The 12,441-nt window shown below is 35.1% G+C and overlaps 1 protein-coding gene across 3 annotated transcripts in view; it reads right to left on the bottom strand.

Annotated features, from left to right (window-relative positions):
- Arl13b (ADP ribosylation factor like GTPase 13B) overlaps positions 1-6,891 on the bottom strand; it is a 66,581-nt gene extending 59,690 nt beyond the window's left edge. Inside the window, exon 1 of one of the 3 annotated variants that reach the window (XM_048803496.1) lies at positions 6,524-6,891. Coding sequence is in view for 2 of the 3 variants with exons in the window: in XM_048803494.1 (XP_048659451.1) it covers positions 6,524-6,582 (59 nt within the window). In the remaining variant the exon portion in view is untranslated. The remainder of the gene's footprint in view (positions 1-6,523) is intronic. The other 2 variants (XM_048803494.1, XM_015478628.2) reach the window with 2 other exon arrangements.
- Between the last annotated feature and the right edge of the window lie 5,550 nt (positions 6,892-12,441).

Genomic DNA, 12,441 nt, shown 5'->3' on the forward strand with positions numbered 1-12,441 from the left:
ATATATATATATATATATATATATATATATATATATATATAAATAAAAACATCTAGGCACCTAGATGTTACTTGGTATAAATCTCAATAACTCAAGTATATAAATGATAATATGATAAAGGTGAGGCTAGCTATAATGTCCAGATATTTACAGAACATTATGGCTGGAAAGATTCTGTACTCAGGATTAAGGCTGCTTCCTATACAAAATCACAGTAAATGTTTAAAAACAAAGTATAAAAGTATTTTTGAAAAAAGCATAGGTGAATATAATCTTGGAATACTGGTGAACTCCCTAAACATGATATTGAAAGAATGTTATATCTGAATAAAAAAAATTTTAAGCAGCTTTGTTTCATAGACAACCAAAGAATTCAAAAATCTAACAGTGGAAGGAAATCCCTGCAACATGTATAACAAAGAAAAGTTACTACTGTAAACACTTAGACTTTTTAAAAACTCAGTAAAAAATGTACCTTCCCTAGTGGAAAAAATGTAAAGAAAATCACTGTAGAAATTGGTTGAAAATAAATCATTTCTGAAGAGCAGTTTGGCAATAACTATTGTTAAAAGACAAACTTTAGGCACATTAAAATTTTAATTTAATCATTCATCATCATTCATTGATGCCCATTAACTATTTACTGGGCGTCAGTATGGTGGCACACACCTGTAACCCCAGCATAGTCAAAATAAGGACATCTCAAGAGGAATTAAACAATTTAAGTACCCCAAATCTGTCATGACCAGATGTCATGAAAGAATGGCCTGTGAAGAGTCCATATAGCCAGGCTCAGGTCAAATCACAACCTGTAAGAAATTCAGATAACATCCCAAAAGCAACTAGGAAATATTGAAGATTTAGAATCATTTGCATATTGAAAAAAATGAAAGACAGCAGTGTAGATAATAAATTGGAATCGAAGAGTAGAAAGTCTGTAAAAGAAATATGGGAGAGAAAGAACAGAAATCTGAACTAAAACAGAGCAATGTACAGGGAATGTGGAAATAGTCAAAGAAGTTTAAGAGATATAGTAATCCCCTCTTTCTGTAGTTTCAGTTGCCTGGGGTGTATTAACTTTCCATCACTATAAAATAATATATAATTAAATTATAAAGAGAAGAGGTTCATTTTGGCTCATAATTTTGGAGGTTGCAATCAATAATCAATTGGCTCCAGTTGTGGGTCTATGGTGAGGCAACACATCACAGTGGAAGCACATGGTGTAGCAAAAGTATTTACACCATAAGCCAGGAAGAGAGAAAGAGGAAGGGGCTAGGCTACCACACCCAGTTTGAGACCATACCCTCAATGATCTCCTACCAGTATGGGCCCTACTTCCTAAAAGTTTCACCACCTATCAATAGCATCAAGGAAGCAAGCTTTTAACCCATGGACATTGGGGGACACCCAGTGAAACTGTAGCATGCAGCTTATTGTGATGCAAAAATATAAAATTCTAGAATCAGTTTAGAAGTTTTAAATTATATTGTTTTGAGAAGTATGATGAAATTTTGTGCCATGATACTGTCCTACTTGGCTGTGAATTATCCCTTTTTATCCAGAGTATCCATACTATATATGTTACCCACCCATTAGTCATTTAGTAGCCTCAGTTGCATCACAGTGCTTGTATTCAAATGCAAGGATATGGATGCTGGCCATTTTATTATAGGACTGTTATAACTGGTCCATAATTATTAGTTATAGTTGCTAATGTCTTGTTGTAACTATATATTAAACCTTATCATTGGTATATACGTAAAGCAAAAAATATAGTACATAGATAGTATTTGGTATCATCCACAATTTCAGGCAACTACTGTGGGTCTTAGAATCTACACCTTACAGATAAGGGAAAACTTCTGTATTAAACAGGTAGAACCAATAAACCTGGCAATGCAGGAGAATAAAATACAAATGGTTTTCATAATTACTCCTGACTTCTGATTTGGGTAACAGGGAGGCAAAACAAATTCATTAATATGAAACCCAAGAAAAGCAATGTGAATGTGTAGAATGGAAATGAGGTGGGACATAATTTTGGATGTGTTGAAACTGAGGATTCTCTGGAAATTCGATACATAAATCTTAGTAGATCAGTCTTAGTACTGAAACCATATTGAGGTGGTAGTTAAAATGCTAACACAGATTTACAAACAGGAAGGATACGTGAAAGAAGAGAATTAAACACAGAATTAAAAGACAGATGAAGAAACCCTAGCTGACAAAAAGAGAAGTGAAAGGAAGAAGGCAATAAGAAAAAGAAAAAAAAATTTCAAAAAAAAGAAATCAGAGCATTTCAAGCATCAAATGATACCAAAAGGTCACAAAAGAAAGGACTGAAAAGAATGTACTGGATTTAATAACCAGGCAACATATTGCACAGCAAGGACAATAACCAAAAGGTCAGGGCAGAAGTCTTCTGATGTAGGGAATTAAGGAATGCATGAGAGAGGAGGAAGTTGATACAGTGCCAGTAATCCACTGGCAACTGAAAATCCCAGGGTAAAGGGAAGGAGAAAATCTGTGTTGTTTAGTACAGTGGATGGAATAATGGCCTTTCAAAGATGTCCACAACCTAATCAGAACTTGTGTATATGTAACCTTGTATGGCAAAGGGAATTTTATAGAAGTGATTAAGGATTTTAAGATAAGGAGCGTATCTTGGATTACCCAAATTGGCACAAAGTAATCACAAAGGTCCTTATAAGAAAAAGGCAGAAAATCAAAGAGGAAACTCTTCATGCTGTTGGTTTTGAAGGAGGAGGAAAGGGGCCTTGAGCTAAGGTATGCAGGCAGCTACCTGAAGCTGAAAATGAATTCTCCCCCTAGAGCTTGAAGGAAAGTGATTTTGTACTTTTGATAGTAAAACTGAATAATAACATTTTCAAATAAAAGTTTAAGTTTATTGTTATATCACATAAGCTCTTTCTGTGATCTTTGGCTTCAATTATATATTGATTTTTATGCACTCGGAGTTAATGACTGCTGAACAAATTAAGGGAGAAAATGGAATAGAGTATAGGCATAAGAATTATCCTCAGGAAGAATAATGACTCCTTCTTTTACTAAAATAGGAAAGAAAGAAAGAAAGGTGTACTACAGATAAATATAAAATATGAATTGCGGAAAGTAAATCACTAATCCATACTATTTCCCAGGATCAGAGGTATGGTTTACTGAGTGACTCCTATACTTTATATGTCAAATACCTGAATGAAAACACTCTCTCTCAAAATGCTGCAACACAGAAATTATCAACACTTGACAGAGGACAGGTGCTACAAATAGTAGGATTCAGACCCCAATCTATTTGACTCAAACATGATATTGAGAAATGTGGTAGATAACACATTAATCAATCAAGTGGTCAAGGTCAACATCACCAGTAATAAGACCCTGCCATCACGCACCTTTGATATGATGTACTATGAAGAACACATTACCTCTATGGAATTCTTCCCAATAACACAACATCTTAGTCAAATCACACACACATACACACACACACAAAAAAAAATTGATGATTCTTCAAAAAGAAATTGATCAGTTCTATTTGAAGCTCCAGGATATGAAATACAAGAAAAAAATGGGGGACTGTCACAGACTGAGGAAGACTAACAACACATGAAAAATGCAGTGTCAGATCCTAGAATGCATCCTGGAGAGAAACAAAAAGAATGGTAATTGAAAAACTGGTGAAGTCAGAATAAAGTGTGCAGTTTAGTTGATAGTATTATACCAAAGTTTAGTTTTTAGTTTTGAGTACTGTATTATGGTCTCCAAAAACAACACTATACTGCACTGCCTCCTTTAGGGCAAACCACTTGCCTGTGGGTCTACCTTTTGTAGTCTTTTCCAGAATAATTTACATAGCTTCAAAGTCTAAGTTCACGCTCTGGCTTGTAGTAATAGCAGTTATGGTTTGAACACAGGCTGAGTTCCTAAATCACCTGGTACCCTGATCTTGACTCCTGAGCTAGACTGGAAACTTAACACTGAATTTCTTGGCTCCTACCTTTTTGGTATTAAACAAATCAAAACCCTGACCCAATCTTTGATTGATATACTAATGGGAAAGCATCTAAGTGAAGGTAGCTGGTTAAACGCAAAGGGTACAGAATATACTGGATAAGTTAGCGATTTCAGAACACATTATGCTTTTAATAATCATTATCTTCTGTTAATTATCACATTTTAAAACACATCTTCAGAAAATGTAAAGAAGAATCTCAGTACAATAGTCTAAAACTTAAAAATTCCATAAAAACATAATACTCAAAGGCAATTTTCTTGGGAAAGTAAAAATATCATAAAACATTTTTAAAATCACTTTGCTTGCCTCTCATTTACCCTAGTAAAATAAATAGAACTATTTGCTAATATTATTTATGATGATGAATATTGGCAAAGGGTACTCAAATTAAATATAATAGCAAATATTTATTCAGCCACTACTAATGAACCAGGTATTGGACAAGAGTACTTTTGATAGGAGTAATCCAACTTGTTTAAAATCCTTTTATATTTAATATTATCCATCATGGAGAGATGTTTACCAATAGCCTTAGTTAATAGTAAGCTATGATTTAACGCCAGGTCCAGTAGAAATAAAATGCATGCTACACATAAGTTTAAATTTTCAAAAAAAAACACATTAAAAAAAAGTAAATAAAAACAAAAAGGTAAAATTAATTTCAACATGTAATCATCTTTTTAAAAATTGATATTATTTTTGCATAATAAACCTTCAAAATTCACTATGTAATCTACACTTAACAGCATTTCAATAATGACTAGCTACATTTCAAATGCTCAATGGTCATATATAGCTAGTTGCTATCCTACTGGATAGAACAGATCAACCTGCTGCTTAATAAAGAGAAAATACCCTCTGTGTTGTAGGGTTGAACTTTAATTCTATTTTACTAATAAAATTCAATTACCTTTACACTTGTAAATCAATAAATTCTTTTTCTGAGCTCTCGTCTTTTCTTTAAACAAATTCTAGAGAATACACTAGAGCTGCTATAAGAAGTAATGACTTCTTCAAATTATAAGTTTGAGTGTTTTTAATTAAAAAGGATATATACTAAATGCTCTCATAAAAATCAAATACATTTTTAAAAAGACAAAAACATACAGGGGCATCTATTATAAATAATTTTCAAGTCTTGATACTCTGAAATCAGACCAAAATATGAATAAATTGAAAGCTATACATCCAAAGATACTTCTTTAAGTCTTAAGAATCAATCATATCATTTACATTTAAAACATTCAAATCCAGTTAAAAGCTCTCCAAAAGTTTCATTTAAAGCAAATTTCTTTTTCATACATATGTATTTTCCTTATAATGTATAAATACAGCTTTTCCAATTCATTCTTTTTTTTTAAGAGAGAGAGAGAATTTTTTAATATTTATTTTTCAGTTTTTTAGGTGGACACACATCTTTATTTTATTTTTATGTGGTGCTGAGGATGGAACCCAGCGCCCCAGGCATGCCAGGCAAGCCTTGAGCCACATCCCCAGACCTTCAATTCATTCCTTAAAGAATATTTCTTCCTTGTGGGAAATATGATATTTGAAATGTTAATTTAAAAAAAATTTTTGCTATGTTTTATCTTTGGCCTAATTCCAAAGTAGAACTATGGAAAGTCAATATTATTTATACAGAGTAAGAAACTGAAGATCTTTTTATAATCTGGGACTCTCATGTTTTAAAAGGATCATTTTCAATGATTTCTTCCTAACACAGTGCCTGGCATATATTGTTTCTTAATAAATATTTGTTGAATGAACAACAAAATAACAGGCATCGAATACTAACACAGCTAGCATTACAAAATGAAATGTTTAGTGGTAATTTTCAATTGAAAGGTTTTAATGGAGTCCAGATGAAAACTGGAGCTAAATTAAATAAAATACTATCCATCACTTATTTCCATTGAACACTTTTGAGGCACAGATATTATTACCCTTATTTAATGTATGAGGAAGGTGGGGTCAAAAGTGGTTGAGTCATCTAATTATTAAGTAGTAGAGCCAGATTTCAAGCCAAGTCCTCAAACAAAACTGCGGCGGGGGGGCGGGTAGAGCACATATGAAAGTTGAGGAAGGATAGAGATTTTAAATGGGATGTGTGCACATTACTAAAATTATATTTCATGCATCTCTGTTAAATTAAAAAAAAATACAAAAAATTCTGAAGAAAAACACACAACGGATAGTCTGTTACAATATCTCCTGCGCACTCTTGCTCTCCTCCCACCAACATCTTTTTAAGAAATTCAAGCCTATATAAAATATAATGTCCATTAACAGTATTGACCAGAACTTAAAGGCAGAAAGCAAAAAAGGCCACATCCTTCAATCTGTTCTCCTAGGACAAGTCAAACGGGCAAATAAAGCAAACCCCACGGCCTGGCGCACAGAGAAGAGGCGGCGCCCGCCCGGGCCCTTGGGGCTCATCTATTCCCATCCCCTAGGGCAGCGCCAGGACAATTGACTCCAGTTTACCTGACAGGCTCCCGCCACCGCTTGAACCAACTGCAGCAATTGGCCATCAGACAGAACATCCCAGGTAGCTCCTCCAGCCACCTCCCATCCGAACTCCTAGCGAGGATGGGCCCCTAGCTTTCGCGGACCGATACCAGGGGCCCTCGCCTCAACGGGGAGTCTCCGGAGACGGATAGGCCCCGAGGACAAGCTGGGTGGGAGGCAACCGGTGAGAGCACCAAGTCCCGCTAACTGGGTCCGCCCGCGAGCGGGTAACGACAACCCTTCTTCCCAAGGGACAACGGTACCAGAGGCACACCGGAGCCGGGTTAGCTGGACCTGACCAGAGAAAACCCCGCGTCTACGTGCTGACGTTCCTCCCAGGCGCGGAAGACCCTCCTCAAGCACCGCCCACATTTCGTCTCTCCAATCAGAGATAAAGGATCTGCAATGGGGGACTCTGAGTGGCTGAAGGGGCCGGACCCTCCGCCCTCTCCAGAGCGATGGGAAGGGGAGGTGGGCGTGGTGTAGAAGGAGAAGGTGGAGCTCGGGGAAGATGGCTCTCGTAACTAGGCAACCGGAGCGTCCGGAGATATACCTAGTGAGGGGATAGAATTCAGGCAAGGCCTATCCTTATATCCAAAATGTATTACTTGCCCGGTGTGGCTGCTTCTGTTCTGTCTCGAAAATCCCTGAGATCCAGAGATCTTGGGTCTTGTGCGTGGATTTGTTTTGTTAGTGCAGTAGCGATGGGAATCCTCTAGGGTCCTGGTCAACTCAGACTGCATAACTATAGGAACAAATCACTGAGGCAATTATTATAAATTAAGGATAAGCCAGAAACTCGTTTGTTAAATTGTCTCAATAGTTCAAATGGCTGTGATGTTTTAATCTCTATGTTTATGTGTATTTGCTATGTAAAATGTGAAATGTAATCATTTGATATTTGCTGTTATGATTACAAAAGAATTTTATGTTCATTAGTTAATATGTGAAAAACACTGAAAGGAACAAGAAAGAAAATAATATTTATCATTCACCACCCAAAGATAACCAGTGTCAGCACTTTGATGTATGTTTTTTCCTAGATTTTCAGATACATGATTACTGGCTATTTAATTTCAGCAGTTTTGACAATGTGATCTACTGACTATTTTGTAATGTTTCATTTTCATAGTTATGCAATATAGGGATTTCTGTTATATTCTTTGAGAGAAAATGATAAGTACATTTTGAAAAATGCATGCATGTTAGGTAAGTAGAGACATGTTTGTTCATTCAGTTTCCATAAACATATACCATCAAATTCTAATAAAAGAAAAGAAAGCCCTGGGAATCCCTGTGTATTCAAGGAAAAATAGTGGTTTGGAACTAATATTTAGGTTTTAAATTATTCTCTGATTTTTACTAACTCATCTCATGAGCTTACTGTGAACTTCTGTGCTCCATCTATAAATTGGAATGAAAATATCTACCCTGCAGTATTACTGATATGTAATGAAAAAAATATATATATATATTAAGTGCTATTTCTGATAGCAGATTTTGAAATTGGTGTTTCTGTCTCACAAACATTTATGGCATGTCATATCCTCCAGGGTCGGGGATGAGAGGACACGGCAAAATAAGGCCAAAAATTAGCCATTTACTATAAGCCAGATAAGTACTGTTTCTGTTGACACACTTCCTAAAACTAGTGGTTCAAAACTTCAAATAGCTCTATTGTTGATGTTAATTCTTATCCATTAACTATGATTGGGCTTAAGTCCCATCAAAACATACATTTTAGATATAACTTTTGTCTTCCTGATTATCAAATCAGTTCTCTTTTCTTTTTGAATCTTTTAATATGTTTAGTGGAGTTAACACTTTTCTAAAATTTTCTCCTTGAACTTTCACAAATATACACTATTCTTGTTCTCTTCTTATCTCCCTAGCCATTCTTCCTCTGGCTTCCTATATATATTCTCTAAAAAATATGTTGTCTTGGAGAATTCGATCATTACTTCTGTGCCCATAGGCTGTTACTGTGTGACTGTTTCTTGAGCATTTCAGGAACTAAGCTTGAAACTTTTTTCCAAAACATGTACTCACACTAACTCTAATTCATAACTTTCCCAGTTCTGGTAGTGATATATTTCTCCTTTTTTTTTTTAAGAGAGAGAATTTTTGATATTTATTTTTTAGTTATCGGTGGCCACAACATCTTTGTTTGTATGTGGTGCTGAGAATCGAACCCAGGCTGCACGCACGCCAGGCAAGCGTGCTACCGCTTGAGCCACATCCGCAGCCCTATATGATATATTTCTTGTACTAACATGCAGTCAGTCACAAAGCTAACAAAGCCAACTCTTTGTTTTTCAATATATTAACTTAAGTTTTTGCAGCCACAAGAGCTGCTCATCATTTCTAGTTATCTTTTACTTAGAGGCATGAAATAGTTATTCCCATATGGAATCCAGCATGCCATGTATTTTGTTTTGATCGCTGAAGTGTGAGTGGTACATCACTTTTTAGTGAAAGCATTTAAGAGCAATTCTCCATGTTCTCTCATCCTTTGCAATGGCAGTCATGAGACAGTATGTTGATTAGAGGTACCATAAAATCAAGGCAGCATGGAATGCTAAGCCAACACTGGAAGACAACTACCTAAAATTTGTGTAGATCTAGAATAGATTTCCCATGGCCAAGAAATAACACTTGTTATCTTAACCACTGTAATTTTATGACTGTTTTACACAATGTCATCTATTTTATTCTGAATGATGAAAATAATCTTGCCACTATCATTCTTTTTGCCATAAATATTCCCAGGCTCAAACTATTAAATTGAGTTAAATATTTATGAATCATTCACTGTTTTAGGCACTAAGAATATAGTTGTGAACAAAACATAAGAGAATTCTCACCTCATCAATCGTGAATTCTACTGATGGGAGGGATGATAAGGCAGATATCAAGCATAATTAAGTATATTAGGTAAATTATTAGCAGAAAAATGATATTGGGGAAATATAAAATTAAATGAGGGGATGGGGTTAGAGTTAGGAATGGTATTAGATTAAGAGTTAAATTTTGAACACTTTGTATATTGTATATTTAGAAGTATATTCAAAATACATTTCAGTTGAATAAGATTCATCATATGTTAATCAATATTGAGCTAAAGTTAGATATCATCATCACAGAGTGAACTTCTGAGGTAAATTAAAAGCCTGAATATTTTATCCAAAGATGTATTATTAAATTTTATTTTTAAGAATTTCAGATGATTTTTCAAATTTTGATACTACAATGTAGGACACAGTTTTGTTTTGTTTTTCTGTTAGCACTGATAACTATTGCTGGCACTGTGCTGGACATTTGCAGGACTAAAAAGATAATCACATTCAATCATAATCTTTGAAAGAGGAAGATTTTTTTTCTTTTTGTCAACTTATGTTTCTCTAACATTCCCTTCTTCATACTTTTCATATTTTTATGTTTGTATTTGAGATGATTATTTTGAATGTTGTTGATTCATAGCCTTGGAGATTTTTCCCTCCTTGAGAAATTTGAGATCTCATAGTTTATATTCTCTTCTCAATTTGTCCTCACAAGGTGAGGAGATTCCCAAATGGGGATTTTATTTGCAGTCTCATAGCTTACAGGTATTTAAATATTTATTAATTAAATATAACACTTATCAATTATTTTGTTTAATATAACCCAAACAATTCTACAGAGTTTTGAAGTGTATTTATATTTAAATCATTTGGGACTGAGAATAAAGTAACAAATAGACTGATAGACGGGGTGAAGTCAAAGGAACCAAGAAAGAAGACAATTTAAAAGAGTCATAGATATACTCAGTCATTCTTTTTATCTATTTGCCTTTTTTTTTCCTTTTCCTGTAGTACTAGGGATCTAACCCAAGGCCTGATGCATGCTAGTCAAGTGTCCTACCACTGAACTATATCCTGAGTCATTTTTATTTTTTACTTTGAGCCTGGGTCTAAGTTGCTCAGGATGGCTTGAAATTTAAATCCACCAGCCTCAGCCTCCCAAGTAGCTGGAATTATAGTCATGCACTACCACACCTGTCTTTCAATAATGCTTTTTTGCAATGAGTTGAAGAGGTTTATAACATACCATCCCAAAATATGCCATTTTGGCATATGTATTATTTTGAGTCAAAGGCAATCAAGAACCAACAGAAGTCAAGAAACCTCTTTACTTTCCCCTCAACTGCCTAAAAATAATTAATTTCTTCATTAGTAAAGGAAATTGTGTTAGTTTTTTATTGCTATTACAAAATACCAGAGAAAATAATCTTAAAGAGAGGAAAAGTTTATTTTGCCTCTGGATTTTAGAGGTTTCAATTCATGTTTGCTTGGCCAAATGTTTCAATTCATGTTTGCTTGGTTGCAATACATTTTGGCAGAAGAGCAGTTGGCAAAAGAAAGCTGCTTACCTCATGGGACCTGGAAGCAAAAAGAGAGACTAAGGTATGGGATTCCCAATATTCCCTTCAAGGGCGTGTCCCCAGTGATCTTCCACTAAGCCCTACCTTTTAATGGTTCCATCACCACAGGCTTATGATCAAGTCTTTGGAGGACATGGTAGTTCTAAACTATAGCAAACTTACATTTGTCAATTAAATTTCCATTAGTAAAGGTATTTACTTGTGCCAGGAGAGAGCTACTTCTGAAGACAATTTTTATTGCCTGAAAAACTCTTACCTGTACAACAAAGCAACCCTTCTTGACAATACATTTCCTCTGCCTATCTTCCTTTAATTTGCCTCCTGTCCCTCCAACTTCTATACCATTCCATATCTTAGGATGTTATATGTGTCAATCATTCGGCCACCGCCTTTGGTTTCATATTTTAGTGAAACTCCCTGCATGCATATGTAATTATTTATTGTTTTCTCCTATTAGTCTATCTTATGTCAATTTAATTTTAAGACAAGGCCCAGAACATACAAGGAATATAGTAGGAAGAATTTTCCTCCCTTACAGAGTGAATGAAAATTCCTCAGCCCATGCTCTTATGAGAAAAAGTGACTCTAGTATTAATCAAATTCCACCCAGCTGCATCACAGAACTGTAAAAAGCTAGAGCTGGAAGATACCTTTAAAATATGGAACCCTATCAAATTTCACTCATACACATAAGAAAACAGTTGATATTTCATTTGGGCAGAAAATGAATAATAAGTATGCATTGAATACTACTATTGGATACACACTTATTGCTTTGTATGTTGTCTACTGAAATTATCAGCTGTATGAAAATCTATAAGTATCCCTATTTTACAGATGATAAGACGGAGTGAAACTTAAAAAGATGAAGCAATTTACTGAAAGCTACAATTAGTAAGTGATAGAATATGAGATTTGAGATCAGGAAGTTTAGCTCCAGATGCAGCCCTAAACCTGTTTCACATGCGGATGTCTAAGGACAAAAACTAAAGGTAAATATGCAGAGAACAAAACAAACAGTTGGAAGGTGATGGAATTTGATACATTGTGTTTTTTTTTCTTAAAAAAAAAAGAAAGAAAAAGAAAATATTTTTTCTTACACCACAAATACAAGACCCAAACAAAAATGTGTATGATCAAAGCCATCCGATTTCTTCCATTATTTATATTCTCTGCAGTCTTCCTAATGTTCTCCCTGACATCTAGGTTTGGATAACATCCTTCTGGGCAATCCATTCTCTTACGATTTCTCTTCCTGAGCCTGGGGATCCTCTCTTCTAAGTCCTCAAAGTTCTCCTAGCCACTCAGCCTCCCTTAAAGATTTTTATTGAGTTCCCTTCTTCTACCTCTTCCCCTTTGTAAACTTCGCATTCTGGAGAAATGGAAAAGCTGGACCTTGGGAACTGGTGAGGAATGACAGGACGTCTGGCAGTATTTGCTAGGCCTCCAACACTCTCCCGGAGCCCTTCCCCCC

The sequence above is a fragment of the Marmota marmota genome, unplaced genomic scaffold (genome assembly GCF_001458135.2).
Source record: "Marmota marmota marmota unplaced genomic scaffold, marMar, whole genome shotgun sequence".
Taxonomy (NCBI): Eukaryota; Metazoa; Chordata; class Mammalia; order Rodentia; family Sciuridae; genus Marmota; species Marmota marmota.